Source organism: Dasypus novemcinctus, chromosome 1, assembly GCF_030445035.2.
Source record: "Dasypus novemcinctus isolate mDasNov1 chromosome 1, mDasNov1.1.hap2, whole genome shotgun sequence".
Classification (NCBI taxonomy): domain Eukaryota; kingdom Metazoa; phylum Chordata; class Mammalia; order Cingulata; family Dasypodidae; genus Dasypus; species Dasypus novemcinctus.
This window is the reverse complement of record NC_080673.1, coordinates 104,695,801-104,715,306: the sequence shown is the minus strand read 5'-3', so window position 1 is coordinate 104,715,306 and position 19,506 is coordinate 104,695,801. Positions and strand designations below refer to the sequence as shown.

The following is a 19,506-nucleotide window of genomic DNA, read 5'->3' as shown; positions in this document are numbered from 1 at the left end:
AAGAGTCAAAAAGAGTGGTGAAAATAAAATATGACAGATAAAACTCAAATAGTCATGAATAAACTTAACCAATGACATAAAACACTTGTATTCAGAAAAATGTAACCCAATGTTAAAAGAAATCAAAAAAGTCCTAAATAACTGGAAGAATATTCCATACTCATGGATTGGAAGACTAAATATCATTAAGATGGAAATTCTACTCAAATTGATATACAGATTCAATGCAACTCTGATAAAAATTCCACCAGGATTAAAAAAAAATTTTTGAGAATATAATCATCACATTTATTTGGAAGGGTAAGGGGTCCTGAATAACCAGAAACATCATAAAAGGGAAAGCAAACCCTCATCTCTGGACTTTAAATCATACTACCAAGCTATAGTGGTAAAAACAGCACAGTAGGAAACAAAAAAACAAAAAACAGCACAGTACTAGCATAAAGACAGACACATAGACCAATGGAACCAAATTGATGGCTCATAAACAGATCCTTCCTTGGGAAGCAAACTTGGCCCAGTGGTTAGGGCATCCATCTACCACATGGGAGGTCCGTGGTTCAAACCCTGGGCCTCCTTGACCCATGTGCAGTTGGCCCATGCGCAGTGCTGATGCGCGCAAGGAGTGCCGTGCTATTCAATTCCGAGATTATTCTATAGCATTCTGTCAATTGGCCTTTACATCTGTAGACTACCATTTTTAGCCACATCCCCATTTATTAAAGAGCTATTACTCACTACTTGTTACCATTCATTCTATACATTTCCACACTTTTACAGTAAATCTAATTAAAACTTCTGTATACATTAAACATCAGTAGTCCATCTCAGTTCTTCTCTTATCTCCTTTAAGAATCCACCATCTTCCACCAGATCTTGAAGATATTTTCCTATAATTTCTTCTAGAAGTTTTATGGTTCTTGCTTTTATTTTTAGGTTTTGATCCATTTGAGTTAATTTTTGGATAAGGTGTGAGATAGAGGTCCTCTTTCCTTCTTTAGCTATAGATATCCAGTTCTTTCAGCACCATTTTGCTGAATGGACTGTTCTTCTGGAGCTGTGCGCGTTTGACAGGCTAGTCAAAATCACTTGACCATACATGTGAGGGTCTGTTTCTTTTTTTTTTTTAAGATTTATTTATTTATTTTATTTCTCTCCTCTTTCCACCCCTCCTGCCCCAGTTGTCTGTTCTCTGTGTCCATCTGCTGCGTGTTCTTATTTTGTTCTGTTGTTGTCAGCGGCACGGGAATCTGTGTTTCTTTTTGCTGCGTCATCTTGTTGTGTCAGCTCTCCTTGTGGGCAGTGCCATTCTTGGGCAGGCTGCACTTTCTTTCGCGCTGGGCAGCTCTCCTTACTGAGCGCACACCTTGCGCACGGAGCTCCCCTATGCGGGGACACCCTGCGTGGCACAGCACTCCTAGCGTGTATCAGCTCCACATGGGTCAAGGAGGCCCGGGGTTTGAATCGCGGACCTCCCATGTGGTAGACAGATGCCCTAATCACTGGGCCAAGCCCGCTTCCAGATATTATCTTATCTGTAACAAAATTTCCACCACAGTGTGGTGTGTTGATAGAGGGGTGTTGCTTGGGAATTCTGCATATGTGCAAGATTGTTTTATAAGTTTACAGCTTCTGTCATAAAAAAAAAAATTTAAATAATATGTTATATTGGGTAAAACACAACAAATGTAAGATAAAGATTATAATTAGTAGTAAGATTTTGACAATATTCTTTCATAATTTGTAACAAACATCTCATGACAATGCAAGGTGTTAGTGGAGGGTTGATGTATGTGACCCCTCTATGAAGTTATGCATATTTGCTTTTTAAGTTCACAACTTTTACTATACACTTAATTGTTTATGTATGTTCCTATATAAATGACAAAGATAATAATAATATGGAGGGTTGGGGGAAAATACTTTGGTTAGTAGTAATGTTTTGAAAATGGTCTTTAGTCATTAGTTAAAAAGGTTTAACAACAATGTAAGGTGTGGGTGGTAGGGTGAGTTATGAGAGTTCTGTATGGTGTTATATGTTTGTTTTGTAAGTTCATGACTACTACTATACACTTATTGTTTATGTATGTTTGTATGTGGGTGATATATTTCAATAAATTAATTTAAACAAAAAACAAAAAACTGAAGGTTTGAGTCTACCATCAGATAAAGAACACTGAAGAGCTGATATCCTGGCTGAGGACACAGGAACATGGAGACAATGGTGGAGGAAGGAAATTAGAAATATCAGCTAGAAGCTTGGACCAGTTAAGAAACAAAGACTGTGGCAGCTATGCATATTATCTTCCTTATTTGATGTATGTGTGCTTGTGTGTGTGTTTGTGTGTAAATGCTTTAGAAGAGATTAACAATTTAAAATAATATTTAGGTAAAAATTAACAATTCTAAATTACTAATAATTTATAATTTAGGTAACATTATTTACAAGGATATAACTCTTTGCCCAGAAAGGAAGACAATGACTACTGAGAACTTAAGTCTCTTCATTTTGGAGAGAGTCAGTACACTTTTGTTGTACAAAGGATGTTGCATCTGTCTAGGAAGATCTGTCTAGGATGTATACAGAAGTTCAATCATGTATAGAAAGATGCATATGGATACTGAGTAGCCAAAAGGGTTAATGTAGCAGATAATAAGTTATTGTCTCTCAGCTCCAAACCTAGGCATCTGCAAACCATATTTCTACTTTTCCAGATGTTTTCCTGATAGGCTTGCCAACAGCAGGTGCTAGAGGGTGTCTGAAAGGTTGCTGGAAGAAGGTTAATTGCTCCTTTATGTCGGTCTGCTTCTTCATCCCAGAAGCAGCAGCTCCTTCCCAAAGAAGCAACTGAATTCAGATGCAATTTTTCCAACATGTTTCTGCTTTATTTATTTTTCCTATGTCATTGGGTACCTTCTCAAATTTTACGTGAGTACTTCTTCCCATAATCTCTCTTCTCTATACTCCTCTACACTCCACTCACACCTCTGACCATTTTTACTTTCCTTCTTTCCACTATTTTTCTATTTTCCAACTGATATCATTTTAACTTATGTATCTTCTATAGCTTTACATATTTATTCTCCATGTACTTGTGTGGGTATAACTACATTTTAAACTTACGTAATGAAAAATACCTTTCTCTCCCAGGTATTTGTAATGATATAATGGAACTTTTCTCTGCCCCTAGAAATCCCAAACAGAAGGACTATTAGTACATTCTTTTGTGTATAATGAGGAACAGATGCTCAAATTTAATATTCTGAATAGCAAAAGGATGACTGATGTCAGTGACATCAGATTTCTGTAAATGAATCCAGCACTGCAAGCTACAGCTTTCTTCATCAGTGAAAGTAATTATGAAAATATATGACTTATTAAGTACACTGAAGCACAGTTAACACTTTAAAACACGTGCATCTTAGGTAAATAATTAGACATTTGAAGTCATATTTCTAAATGTCATGTTTCAATGGTCATGAATTTGTTATAAAGAAATTCTAATGATATTAATGTCATCAGTATACCATATGTAGATGTGGCATATGTAGTCAAATTGGCATCAAGAAACTTGTATGATAGAGTTAAAGGTGTTTGACTCATCATCTCCATATTACTTTTAACATATTTCCCCCTTTTTAGCCCCCTCATAAGCTACAAAAGAATAATTGGTTGATTAAAAAATATAGGAATCAGATTGGCATACCACAGATGTTGCATAATTTAAATCTCAGAGGTTATGTAAAATATGCATCATTTTGCTCTTGTTCATTTAAATGAATATGGTCCCTTCAGAGTTAGGACAGATTTCATTCTCAAAACACATGAAAGTGAATTTTTTTTTTCATTTTTATCAACGACAGAATAAAGATAAGATCATTTCTTCATGAATCTATTGCTTACTTCACAGATACATGCAGGGCACTAAAAATAACTAAAATTGTAGTTTGGGCCCTAATCAAGAGCTGAAGAATTGTAATCTCCTAACAACCTATAAGTACTGATTAGCAATAGACCCAATCAAAGTGTAGGTTCTTCTGACTTATCACGGTGTACTTGCTCAGTAGTTGCTCTCACCATTCTTTATCTTCCTTGATGAGGATTATATTCAGCAGTATTTGTTCTACCTCTTTGTTTATCAAGCCCATTTTCTGAACTAATGAAGTTAAACAATTAAATGAAAAATTTGTAAAGACTTTAAAATGGAAGCACAGGAAGTATAAAAGTGCACTGTGATCAATTCACTCTTTAGTGTGCCAGAAATAATTTGCCTAAAAGAGTTCACTTACATTGATGTGCCTGCAGTAAGAAAATTTATGATAATGTGTTCTCCTCCACCAACAGTTAGGTGAATGATAAGATGCCAACAAATAGACTAAGCAACCAACAAAACAAATTCTACAAACTATGCAAGAATCTAAGAGATTTTTACAAATATCCAATGAGCAATAAATTCTAAAAAAGAAAATGTTGATAATAGAATACACTTTTTAGTCAGAATCACTTTGACTCCTACAGAATACCTCAACTGAAATCCATTTCTAAGATATTCTCATTATGTGTCCCAGCTCCATAGGGCTCCCCTTTTAAATTTCTGAGAAACTAGTACCAGCTGAGCTTTTTACCTCTCTTCAGAAGTCTGAATTCCTGTTCTGCATAATTTCTCCAACCTTCTAAGTTTTAATAATTCCAACCTATTTTTCTGTTCCCTAAGACCTGAGGATGGTGGCAATTCTGTGTTACAAACTCCATAGTAATTAGGGTTCCCTCTTTACCTTTTCAGTTTTCCAACATCCACAATTCCTTATCTTACATCATCTCTGTTAAAATGACTAGTGTGGTTTCTGTTTCCTGATAAGATCCTAACACAGATCCTACCTATCTAAACATATCATAATAGCATTTCTAATCTGCAGTGGCCACGGTAGTATGGAGAAGGGGAGATATTATTCTAGCACCCTCCCAGACTTTCAGGTATAAAGTAGAGCCCATACTTCATCATTCCCAGGATTTCTACAGTCAAGTCTTTGTTTATCTCACCTATACTCCTAGATGCCTAATCTCCCCAGGGTTCACCAATGATGTAAGCAAGCCTGGAACAGGCCTCAAATTCAGGTTTCAACCTCCCTGCTTTGTGATTTGCATACATTTATTTAAACCCAACCAGTTTGAAAGCCATTTAGAGTACCATGATTATTCTTTACAGAGCCTAACGGTGTAGTCAAACACATAGAGAAGTTAATAAAATTCTATTTTGCCGAACCCCTACCTCTTGAATAATGCCTAATACATATCCTAAATGCTTTCTCTTTTAATTTCTTTTCACTTGTCTTTACTTCTTCCAGAAAATGTTCAATTTTTATTCTCCTTTGTATTCATGCCATAATGTGTCCTATTTTTTGTTTTGCTGGAGCACCTCCATATATGGGACATATGGGTATAAAATTTTATGAGCTTTTGTATATCAGAGCATGATTTTCTTGATTCACTTGGTTGAAATTTTTTGTCTAGAAGCAGGTCTCTAGAAAAATTTCTCAGCAATTTGAGAAAACATTACTCTGTCATCTCCTAGCTCTAAAATGTTACAATGTAGGAGTTTGGGCTATCAGCATGTTTCTCATACCTTTGAAGGTGGCACAATAATTTTTCTCCATTGAAACTTCAACAGTATTTTCTTTATTTCTATGTTCTGAAAATTCAAAAGAATGTATCTAGATTCAGGTCTTTAAAAATTCATCCTGGGCATTTTTTTGGGATATTCCAATTAAAGATATATCTTTACTCAGCTCAGGATAATTTTCTATTTTTTTCACATAATTTACTACAAATTATTATCTCAGTGCTCTGCTTCTGGAATGCCTAATAAACAGAGAGCTGGCTTGTATTCTGCATTTATCATATTTTCAGTCTCTTTTTATCTTCAACTTTTTATCTTCAACTAAAGCTTATATTGTGGTTCTTCAAAAAAATTTTATTTCATTGGGAACATAAACACTCAGTATTTCATATCAAACCAGAAACCTATTTTTTTAATTCTTTCATGTGAAGTACAACTTTGAAAATTATTATATATGCAGGATATACATATATTACATTTTAAATATGTTTGAGATAAATTTTCTTTTGTTACTTGAAGTGAAAATTATAACATTAATTCCATTATTTCATAGGTATGAGAAATGATTTCAATTTAGTTTTGTGATCAATAACTTGTATTTTTAATTATATACATATTTTACACCAGTTTTCGTTTCCTAGGCTGCTCAAGCAAATACCATGAAATAGGTTGGTTTAAACAAGGGAATTTATTAGCTTTTGAGCTTGAGACCAAAAGAAAGTCTAAATCAAGGCATCACCAAAGCAATGCTTTCTCCCTGAAAACTGTGGCAATCTGAGTCTGCTTGCCAGCAATCTTTGGCTCCTTTGTCACATGGCAAGGCACTTGGTGGTGACTGCCTTCTCTTTCAGTGTCAGCTTCTTGCCTCCTCTGACTTTCTGAATTCATTCCATTTATAAAGGATTCCAGTAATAGGATCAAGACCCAGTCTGACTGAGATAGGCTACATCTTAACTGAATGAACTTCATCAAAATGTCCTACTTATAATGGGCTCATGCACATGGATTAACTTTAAAAACACATTTTTCTGCGGGTACATACAGTTTCAAACCACTACAACAGTCATATTTTACATCTATTAGAAGGGCATTCTCATTTGCAGAAGAGGTACAAAAAAACAAGGTTTTGTATGTAACTAAACTATTTGCCCTCTTGGGTAATCAAATCCCACCCAGTATTTTTAATTACAAGTGTTTCATGCCAAAAAAAAAAAACAAAACCTACACTAAAAAAGGAGTTTTCAGATCCAAAGAAGAAAAAATTTTAAAAGAGTAGGATGTAAATTAGGTAAAAGCGAATTGGTGAAGCAAGTCATCTTCCTTTATCTCCACCATTATTTTTTAGGATCAATATGAATTATAACATAGACATATACATTCCATGGTTTCTTCAGAAAATGCATTCTTTGGAGAAATGCACTGCTTTTTTATTCTTCTTAGCTGTAATATTATCATATACATAACTCTGAATCCATTCTAAATATTCCCAAGCTTTAAAGGACTATATAAATAATAAATTACTTATGCCACACCACATAGTAGGTCCTGAGGTATCTATAACAATGTCTTAATTAAGAAACACAACCTAACCATAAAATTTCTCAAAGTGAAGAAATGATCTCTTGAAACACTTTTTAAAAAACAATTCTGAACGTTACTACATGTCAAAAATGATTGCTAGATGTTTTAAACTACCTTTTGAATTTGTGAATACAAACAATCTTGTAGAATCGACTCCTAATTTTTACTTCATATCTTAGATTTGAAATCTATTAATGCCTCTAAAAACAAATACGTTCATTACTGAAAGGGTCTCAACAAATTAATCTAACACCTCTCATTTCCTAGTCATTCACAACTAATATTAACTAGAGTATACCAGTTATTTTACCATTGGAAATATTATCTCATCAATTTTTGGCATTATCTCACCTTTCAGAATTTTATTTCACCAAACATTTCTAGTGCTCTGATTGATGGGCTACATTTTAAAACCTGGTTGATAATCCTGTTTAGGTGATATGCTATTAATTATACTTTGTAAAAGTGGTTACATTTATATAAAAATTGATTGAGCAATCCCTTGTATACAAAAAACTACACTGTGATATCATTATTGGCTCCAATGTTCTGTTAATTTTACTTTGGTCTTGTACTAAATTGAATCTGAATGAACTAGTCAAGCATTCATTTTTAAAATTTTATCCACTTTACTTTTTTCAATTTGCTCAACAATTACATTTTACTTACAAAAAATGTAAATTCAGTCAGAAAAATTCATGTCAGCACAACTTAAAATACCAATCAGTAAGAATGAAGAGATCTCAAACACTCCATAAGTATCAAAATGGATTCAAGTTGAAAAGGGAAAAAATTTACACTTTGAATAAACTGAGTTGAACCCAAAGTATATAGCCTAAGAATGACCCAACAGGGGATATTACATGCAATATTCTCTTAGAGAACAATACTGGACTTCTGGTAGATTCAAGAATTTTGTTGAAACTAAAAATATGGAAATATCAGAATCATCAAAGATGTCACAGCAGGCTACTGGTGTTCCTTTCTCAGGTCCTAATATAATATTTATGTTACACAGTTTTCCATAATTCCTAGATCACAAATAGGTTTGAATATAGAGGAGTCTTCTTACCATATCCAATAATTTAGTAGTTCTGTCCATTCTTGACAAGAAAGCTGCATAACGGTTAGTCAAGTTAGGTAGCTCATCAGAAATTTCATTGACCTGTGAATTCCAAAAAGCATGTTCAAAGCACAAGAGAAAAACAATATGTCATTTATTTTTGTCAATATAAGAGGCACTACAAATAATAAGTCTGCAGTAAAGTTCATCAATATTGCTCTACCATTAAACAAAGATCATAAAGAAGTTTAATTTTTAAAATAGGATAAGGAAGTAAAAGCCTTTACATTAGTGAGATATTAAAATGGAAAAAAGTTAATTCTATGATCCTCTTGTTAAGTGCTATGGATCTGCATACATTATTCAAACATACTGTGGGTGAGTTATTAGCTATATTCTAATGTCAAATTCTGACATGAATTTTTGTTCTGTTTTGATACCAACAGATTTGTGATCCCAACAAAGAGGGGTGTAAGATATTTGGTAAATTATACAATATTAGTTAATACCTGATTATTAATATAAGAAATAAAAATATAATTTTAATTTAACTTGAATATAATGAAATTCTGGATTAATAAAATTTCTAAGCAAAATGATGTATATTATCTTAAATAGCAAAATGCCTTGTATGCATTGAATATGTGACTTAATAGCCTAGAGGAGGCTGGTACTTGTAATCTGAAAATTTATTAGCAATTAACTAATTCTTGTGATATTGTACTCCTGATATATAACATAATTTAGTCATTTCTATGTTTTTAATAGTTTAAAATATATAAGCAGCAGCAATATTCTTTGTATATATATAAAAGGGCTAAGGATTTATTTTCCCATTTTTTCATACTTCACTGTCTTTATTTCAGAACTTGAAACATAATAGAAAACTAGTTATATCTCTACCTTTGTTCATAGTTTTTACAATATTAATCTTCCAAAAATCCATTCCTCACACACTGTATCACTGAAACTATCTGATGCGCTACCCTAAACACTAAAGTTTTTACTTCTCCACTCTTTTCCTCATGATATAATTCCTAGTCACTCAAATAGAAAATAGTAGACTCATTACTTTCAAAAGCAGACCAAGCAATCACAGTCATATCTTGTGAAAATGTGAAAACCTTCAAGAATGGAGCACCTGATAATTCACTTTTTTTCTTTTTAGGAAGTACCAGGGATTGAACACAGGACCTCATACGTCAGAATTAGGTGCTCAACCACTGAGCTACATTCACTCCCCAATGAAAGTTGAGGTTTTTTTTTTCATTTGTTTGTTTGTTTTTAGGAGGTACTGGGGATCAAAGCTTGGAACTCATATATGGGAAGCAAGCACTCAACGATTTGAGCTACACTTGCTCCCCTGAAAAATAATTTACTTTTATAGTAATTTTATTATTGTCATGTAGGTGGTACTAGAAATTATGACATGAGAAATTTCAAAACATTCTGCAATTGTTTCTGTTTAGGAGGTGGAATGTACTGAGGCTAGTTAGCCTTTGCTTTACAAGGAATGAGTAATTTTCAGAAGACATTACTACCTAGAACAAGAAGGAAAAAAAAGACATAAAATACAATAAAACCCTATGTTTAAAGGCCTCCTAGAAATAAGGAAGAAGCATATACAACAAGGAATAAAATTCTATAATGGGTAAAACCTCTGAGAGGTGGGCTATCAATCTACAGCTGCATTTTCCCTGGGATCATTTGCTGATAAAAGGCAGCAGGGTAAGAATCAAAGGCTTGTTTAGGGCTGGCAGAAGGCTGCTGCTTAGGAACTGGGAAACAAGCTTATTGTGGTCTTCTTGGGCCATGTGGCAATTTGATATTATTTATGAATTCAGAAAAGAGATATTATGTTTGTAAACTGGTATGTTCCCCTGGGCATGATATCCCTTTGATTGTATTAAAGTAAGAGGTTTCACTTTTACCTTATTAAATCAAGATTAGGGCTTTGAGGGACACAGATGTGGCTCAACCAGTTGGGTGCCCGTCTACCACACAGAAGATCCCAGGTTTGGGTCCCAATGATTCCTAAAAGAAGGTGAGCAGATGCTGCCCCGCCACAATGAGCTAGATGCTGCTCCCACTGCAATGAGCAGATGCCACAAGCCAGCAAACACTGCAGCCCACAGGAAACAGATGTGACTCAGACTATTGGGAACTTGCCTCTCATGTGGGAAGCCCTGGGTTAGGTTCCCAGTGCCTCCTGGAGAAGGAGAGCAAACAATGAGCAGACAGATAAGAGAACCCTCTGGGGGACAGGGGATAAATAAAGTAAATAAATAAATCTTTAAAAAAAAAGATTAGGGCTTTGATTCGACCACATCATTAGGGCATGCAGGGTTGAGTCCCTGTCCCCTTGGTGGGCTATATAAATAGATGCTCAGTCAAGAACACAGAGAAGCAGATACACAGAAAAAGGTACAGCAGAGGAGAGAACTTGATTTTGACACCTGAGTCCCAGGGAGAGATGAGACATTCACATTATAGTTTCCTGCTGACCTTGTGAAGAGACCAGAGCAGCTGAGAAGTCCTGAGAGATGAGCCTTAGGTCAGCCTGCAGCTGAGATAGGAAGAAGCTGAGCACATGGAGCCTTAAGAGGAAAGAGGAAGGCTGGACCCTGCAGACATCGTCCATCATCTTACTTCAACACATGGCATTAGATATTTGGTGAGAAAGTAATTCTTATGGTACCTTAAGTTGGGCTCTTTAGGACCTTGTAAGTATAACCTTCTACCCCAAATAAATACCCTTGATAAAAACCAACAGATTTCTGATACTTTGCATCAGCACCCCTTTGGCTGACTAATAAAGGCCATAATGACTTAATTGAAGATTTGAGAAGCCTCAAGCACATGGCCTGTTTCCCAATCAAGACATCTGCAAGGGAATGAGAGGTGGGGCAAGGCTAACTATCTAAACCAGAAACACTGAAAAACATGGGTATTAAAGATTAGAGTTCAGAACTTTCCAGAGAGTAGGGCCCTGAACACATCAGACTCAGTTGAAAGCCCCAGAGGATTTAAGAAAATGGAAAAATAAAAGTAAATTAAGCCCTAGAAAAATTGCATTCAGCACAGTCTGTGATTGGACTCCTTTCAAGTCTGAATGCCTTGAAGAGGAAAGTGTGAAACTTTTCAAGTAGAAGATAATACTATTTGAATCACTATAATGTTTTTATATAGACTATCTGGTATTGTATTAAAAATTAAGGGCATGCCAAAAGATGGAACCAAATGATCAAAAATCAACAGAAACAAACAAAAAACAGACAATAACAGAACTGTGATTGATTTGTTCAAGAAAACAAGGAAAAAACAGAAAGAAATATTTGATAACATGGAGAATACCTTCTGAAAAGTAATATATATATATAAAGGAATTAAATAGACATTCCAGAAACAAAAAAATAGAATACATGGAATTAAGAACTCAATAGACTAATTTAATAGCACTTGAAACACAATCAGAAGGAAGACTAGTGAACTGAAAGTTCATTAGAAAATATCCAAGTCAAAGCATGAAGAGAAAAAGTGATATGTAATTCAAAAGAGTTTTAAAAGATGTTTGGGGAATGTTGAACAGTTCTAACATATAAATTATTAGAATAAACAGAAAGATAGGGGCAGGAATTGATGTGGTTAAGAAGTATATGAAGACAAAATAAACATATTGTTTTAAATTGATGAAAGACATCAACTAGAGATTCAAAATCTCTGGAAACCTCAGACAAGAAAGACAAAGCCATATTTTAGATATATCAAAACTACAGACAAAGAAAAAGACACATTTCTATCAAAGAAAAATAAGCCTGACAATTTAATTCACACTGGAAAGTACAGAAGACCTAAATAAAACAAGGCAATGACCTCTGTGGTAGGTTGAATTACATAACCCGACAAACACAAAATCTCAATCCACATCCCTTATGTGTGTTAACCCATTGTAAAAAGGACCTCTTGAAGATGTTATATTTAGTTAAGCTGTGGTCAACTGAATCAGGGTGGGTCTTAATGCACGTTACGGGAGGCTTAATGGAGGGAACCAGAAAGTGTAACTGATATCTTGACTTTGAACTTCTCCTAACCTCAAAAGGGTGAGCCAATAAATTCTTGTTGTGGAAGCGAACTCACTGTGTAGTCATAGCAGACTGGCAAACTAAGACAAAAATATCCATCAATCTAAAAAATCTATACCCTCCAAAAAATAATCATTCAAAAATGACAAAATACATTTTCAGACAAACAAAAACTGGGATAATTCATTATCAACAAATGTGCACAAGAAGAAACCCTAAGGGGACTGTTTCAGGCAAAAGAAAAAATTTTCCAGATGGAAACAAAGAAATGCAGAAAGAAATAAAGCATAACAGAAAGATTAAATGTGTTGACAAATATGAATAAATATTGACTTACAAAACAATATTCTTGTTTTAAAATAGAAGCAGTCACAGAAGAACACAATGGACATAGAGAACAGACAACTGGGGGGGGAAGGGGAGAGGAATAAATAAAAAATAAAAATTTTAAAAAAATAAAATAAACAATATTCTTGTTTTAAAATAAAATAAACAATATTCTTGTTTTAAAAGAACAATATTCTTGTTTTAAAATAGAAGCAGTCACAGAAGAACAGCGAATGGACATAGAGAGCAGACAACTGGGGGGGGAAGGGGAGAGGAATAAATAAAAAATAAAAATTTTAAAAAAATAAAATAAAGAAAGCGGCAGTAAAAGGGAGTTTAAAATGTTCTAAGTTTAGCATTCATTTTTACCAGACTCTAGTAAGTAAAGAATGCATACTATAATTTATAAAGTAACCATAAAAATAGTTAAATTATGCATGAATAAAAATGTAATAGAGGTAGATAAAATAGAATAAATTAAAACATTTGAATCCTAAAACAAAGAAGGTAAGTAAAGAGAAAATAGAACAAAAAACAAGCAGTATATATATATGCACAAAAATGTATAAATAATCACATTAAATAAAAATTAATCAGTACCACAGTTAAATACAAAGTCTTCCAGGCTCTATTTTAAAAATCAAGCATCTTTAGAGTGTATCTTATACTCTTTATCTTAGGTTTTGTTGAATTTTAAACTACCAAAGTATGAGTTATAGCTATAGGTAGTTTTTAGCCTTCAATAATAATAGCTTACTATGTGCCAGAAACCAAATTATTTTACATGTAATGATTTGTTTAATATTCCAAATAAATCCTTTGAGGTATGTTCACTTCTATTTGCTGAGGAACAGAGTTCAAATAATTTGTCCAGTGTCAGTGCCAGAGCAAGAAAATATATTCAGGAACTCTTACTCCAGAGGCCATAATCAGAATTGCTGGGCTATATTGTCTCAATATCTGAAATGGAGACTAAAGACTATTTATAATGAGGATGTTTTATTTTCTTATAATTTTCCCTTATAATGATACAGTTCTTTAAAATTTTAATAATTATTTTTATCTAAATATCACATTACTCAAAATAATGGAAATTTTAGTATCTTTTAAAGTAGGCAAGTACTGTCGTAATTCCAAGTTTTCCTGGAGAGTTATATGAAATAATTAATTATACTAAATATAGCAGGAATGGTCTAAAAACTGCTAACTTTTATTATGTGTTTAAAATATACTCATATCAGATTGTATGAACTTAAGTTAAAGAAAAAAGACAAAAGTTAATGACAAAGACATTGAAAATGAAAACTTAGAAATAAAGAAAATCTCACAAGCTAGAAAAAAATTATGTGCTTCAGAGTGTGTATAGGCATGATAAACTTATTCTTATTTTAGAATATCAATAACAAATAGATAGATTTCATAGAAAATAAATTAAATTGACATATACAAGAGAGCTGTTTCAAAAAGGCTCACAGATGCACTCTAGGAGCCTGTGGGAGCAATAAATAATAAAAGGAAATGTTCGTAAGTTAATAATATAAGGATGGCAAGGACTGAAATGAACCTGAGTCTTGAGATTTTAGCATAGTTCAAGCTAAAAAGTTAACTTGTAGGGAGTAGATGTAGTTCAAGTGGTTGAGCACTTGCTTCTCATGTACAAGGTCCCTGGGTTTGATTCCCAGTACCTACTAAAAACAAACAAACAAATGAAAAAACCAACTCTCATTGGGAAGTGAATGTAGCTCAGTGTTTGAGTGCCTGCTTGCCATGTATGAGGTACTGAGTTCAATCCCTGGTACTTCCTAAAAAAAACAAAAGTTAACTTCTCACGGTTTTATGGATTCTGGCAGAAGACACAGGACTTCTGAGTCAGAGACAAAGGACTTTATTACTGATGGCATATCAAAGAGCATGAACATCAGCATGTTTATATCAGTCCTTCTTCTCCTCAAGTCCTACAGATTCAAAGTATGTGGGGGAAAGATGAACTCCTGCATTTGCAATGGGTGTTTTTACCCTGAGCTTAGGGAAGCTGAATCTTTTATAAAAGTAGTAAGCACATCTGCGCATTGCTTGGGAAAGAGACACTATATCTATTTTCCAGGGCTTTTTTCAATATACACATCCTTAAAAAGATAAAGAACATTCATGGACAATTGCTCTTAACAATGAGAAAATAAAAATAGATGCACACACAGGAAATAGGCATTTTTTGGATATTTACATAGAACACAAATCTTTGAAAAATAAATCTCAATAAATATTAGAAACAAAACAAATTAAGAAAACTTTGTACAAAAATATATAAAATTAATCATATAGAAAATTTTTTATGTAATGGAACATCAAAGAGCCAATGCATCACTAATGCAAGGCATCATATTTCAAAGTAGTTACATAATAATTCCCATCTTTAAGTTCTTAATCATATTTTTTTCTGGTATGTTTAAATATTTATTGCAGCTGCTGTTGTTTTCATCTTAAGATCATACTCTAGAGAGGACTGTGGGACGATGGAAGAGTAGGGAGATCTAGAAGTCAGTCCCTACACCAGAACAACTACCAAACAGGCAGGTACTGTCTGAACAACTGTTTGGAAAGGCCAAAGGCCAGAAGAACACTGGACGGCATCCAGGGAAGAGCAGAAGTCTGAGGCTCAGTAAAAGATCAGTAAACTATGGTCTCTTCGTTGCGGTTACCGGTGCCTATCCCCCACACTCATGTCAGGCCATCGTGGGGTCCAGACTCCAGCTAGTTTGCTGGTGATAGAAAGGTACATAAAAAATCCTCTTCCCCAAGACCAAGGATAGGCACGGCCAATCACTAATGGCAGCTTTTGAATAAGGACTTCGGATCTCTGGGGGTCTGGTTCTGAGTGCAGCCTTTTCTCCAAACTGCCCTGGGAAAGGCATTGGCAGAGGAGACTTAAGTCTTAGGAACAGTAGACAGTGGTTCAAAGTGGCATAAAGAAATAAAGACCAACAGCAAAGAAAACCATTTGAGTAATTATAAATATCAGTATTATTGTAATGTATTGTTTGGTATGTAACTCCACTACTTACTTCCTAGACGTGCTAAATGCAAAGACATAAAAAGTAATGATAAATCAATGCACAAAGATGTAAGTGGTAAAAATACAAAAAAAAAACAAGGGGGCAGAGTGGTGTAGTGAAAGTTATATGTAGGCTATTGAAAGTATCAAACCAAATATGACTGGTGTATATTTAGAAGGTTAAATTTTAATCCTATGATAAGATAAGCACAAGGAAAATATATGAAAAACATATCCAGGTAGAACAGGAAAGATACTCAATATCAAAAAATCAAATAAATATGAACGTAGGCATTAATGGAGGAATTGAGGGACAAAAAATGATATAAGACAAAGACTAAAAAGCAAAATGGCAGAAGAAAGTCCTGCATTATCAGCAGTCACTTTAAATGTAAATAGATTAAACTCTCCAGTCAAAAGGCAGACATTGCCAGAATGGGGGGAAAAAAGCATAACCCAGCTATATGCTGTCTGCAAAAGACTAACTGTAAATTCAAAGATGCAAGTAGGTTGAAAGAGAAAGGATGGGAAAAAACACTCCATTCAAGGGATGAAGAGGGAGCTGGAGTGGCCGTACGAATATCAGATAAAATAGACTCTGGTCACAAACAGTTACAAGGGACAAAGGTAGTGTTTTACACTAATAGGGGGCCAATTCAGCAAAGCAATGTAACAATTGTAAATATATATACAACTGACAGCAGAACCCCAAAATATATGAAGCAAATACAGATTTGAAGGAAGAAATTGATAGTTCTACATTACTAGTAGGAAACTGTAATACACCACTTTCAATAGCAGATAGAATATCAAGTCAGAAGATTAATAAGGACTCAGATGTGATCTTTGTCCACAAGCCTCTCCTGTTACTTTTACCGGAACTGTAGTTGGTGCTGGGGTTTAGTGTAAACCCAGGGGACCGGAATCTCTGGACTGACTATGTAATAGCCAGGCCCTAAGCCTCAACAGACTTGCAACTCCTACACTCTGGTTTATTGGACTTACCCCACTCAGCTAACATGGAGGTGAAGAAGGTCAATCACCATACCAGGGAGCCAAGAGTGCCTACAACTGAAAGTAGGAGAATTCCATCCAGCATCCATGTGGAATCTAAGCCCCCTCTTGATATAGATGTGGAGTGGTCACAACCATTCCAAGGTCCACAGGATGGAGGACTAGAGTATGGACTAGAGTGGACTTACTGATATTCCATTCATGAACTATTATGATTAGTAATCGAAGAAAATGTGTCACTGATGTGGAGAAAGTGGCCATGGTGGTTGCTGGGGGTAGGGAGTGGGAGGAAGAGATGTGATGTGAAGGCCTTTTCGTAGGTCGGAGTTGTCCTGGGTGATGCTGCAGAAACAGTTACCAGACATTGTATGTCCTCCCATGGCCCACTGGGTGGACTTTGGGAGAGTGTGGGCTATAGTGTGGACCACTGACCATGAGGTGCAGTGGTGCTCAGAGATGTATTCACCAAGTGCAATGAATGTCTCATGATGATGGAGGAGGTTGTTTTTATGGGGAGAGGAGTGGTGAGAGGGGTGGGGGGGGGTATATGGATACCTCATAATTTTTAATGTAACATTAAAAAAATAAAGACCAAAAAAAAAGATTAATAAGGAAATGCAAGGCTGAACAACTCCCTAAACCAAATATACCCAACAGGTTTATATAGAACATGTAACCCAGCAAAAACAGAATACACATTCTTCTTGGGTGCACATGGATCATTCTTCACTATAAACTATATGTTGGGTCACAAAACAGTTCTCAATAAAGTAAAAAAATTGAAGTTATACAATGTATATTCTCTGAACACAACGGAATGAAGCTAGAAATCAGTAACAGAGGGAGAAATGGAAAATTCACAAATATGTGGAAATTAAGCAATACAGTATTTAACAATCTATGGGTTAAAGAGGAAATCAAAAGAATTAGGAAATACCTTAAGGCAGATGAAACTACAACATACCAAAACTTATGGGACACAGCAAAGGCAGGCCTGAGATGAATACTTAAACTTCCAAAGGCTTATATTAAAAAAAGAAAAAAATTTCAGAGACCTGACCTCAAAACCGGAAGAACTAGAAAAAGAAGGACAAACTAAACCTAAAGTGAGCAGAAGGAAAGAAATAACAAATATTAGAGCAGAGATAAATGAAATAGAGAACAACAACAAAAACAACACAGAGGATCGTTAAAACCAAAAGTTGGTTCTTTGAAAAGATCAATAATATAAACAAACCTTTAGCTAGACTATTTTACATGTTTGTTTTGTAGTTCACAACTTTCGCTATACACTTATTGTTTTTATATGTTCATGCATGAATGATATATTGCAATAAAATTTTAATTAAAAAGAAGACAGTGTATACAAACAATGAAAATGAAGGGAGATATTACTACCGACAAAACTGAAACAAAAAAAATTTAAGAGGATACTATGAGCAAATTGCATGCCAAGAAATTAGATAACCTAGATGAAATGGGCATATTATTATAAACACACAAACTACCTATACTAACTCAAAAAGATATGAACAAACAAATTACTAGTAAAGAGACTGAATCAGTAATCAAAAACCTCCCAAGAAAGAAAAGCCCAACACCGATGCTTTCACAGGGGAATTTTACCAATCATTCAAAGAAGACTTAACTCCAATTCTGCTCAGTCTCTTCAACAAAATTGAAAAGGAGGGAATGCTCCCTAATTCATTCCACAAGGCCAATACCACCCTCATACCAAAGTCAGACAAAGGAACTACAAGAAAAAAAAATTAAAGACCATTATCTCTTATGAATATGATGCAAAAATATTCAATTAAATACTAGCAAACCAAATCCAATAGCATATAAAGATAATTATACACCATGATCAAGTAGGATTCATTCCAGGTATGCAAGGGTGGTGCAACATAAGAAAATCAATTGAGTGAAGCGGCCAGACCCCCGGCTAATGGATGCGGAGCGGAGGACCCGCTGGCCGCTCACAGGCGCCTGGGCAGCGTGGTTGGAGCTAAGACTAAGATACACCATCGTTGGAGATGAGTGACACCTTCCTGTGCTAGAAGCAGGATAAATAAGCTTTTTGACTCATGGAACATTCTGGGACACAGCAACAGGAGTCCAAGCCACTCTGCTATAAGACTTCTGTCCAAGAGTTCTCGGCATCGGAGCAGAAGGTGTTTCACCATTTAGTAGAAAAAGGCAAAGCATCAGAGATGAGGAGACGATGGTGAAAGTTAGTGTTCAAGTGCATCTGCAATCATGAAAGATCAGCACCACCACGCAGCTGCCAGCATCAGTGAAAACAACAACAACCGACTGCAGAGCCACAGAACATGACACTTATAACTGAGATACAACCCACCCACCATGAGTCTGTTCTAGAGACATAACAGGAAGTACTGCACTTTTGCCACTGGGCTAGTAAGAGTTATTGGTCCCGAAGACATTGAGGAATCTCTTAGACCCATTTGCTGGTGGGTTATAAGTTTAGGAGTTCATTCAGGATCTTTAAAATCAAAGGCTGTGCTTTTCTGCACCACAAACTAATTGGTAAATATTTGGGACAATGGCACTGGCACTGTTAGAGGACTGGTGCAGGATAATGAGTCTGGATGCTCAGAAATCACTGCTGGTTATGGGGATACCAGTGGACTGTGATGAGGCTGAGATTCAGGAGGTTCTTCAGGAGACTTTAAAGCCTCTGGGCAGGTACAGACTGCTTGGAAAAATATTCAGGAGGGAGGATAATGCCAGTGCTGTCTTATTAGA

At 35.0% G+C, this 19,506-nt stretch overlaps 1 protein-coding gene across 1 annotated transcript in view; it reads right to left on the bottom strand.

Moving 5' to 3' along the window:
- The window catches only part of STPG2 (sperm tail PG-rich repeat containing 2), a 352,190-nt gene that overhangs the window by 269,112 nt on the left and 63,572 nt on the right, over positions 1–19,506 (bottom strand). Inside the window, exon 4 of the mRNA XM_071215533.1 lies at positions 8,272–8,364. Coding sequence (XP_071071634.1) covers positions 8,272–8,364 — 93 coding nt within the window. The remainder of the gene's footprint in view (positions 1–8,271; positions 8,365–19,506) is intronic.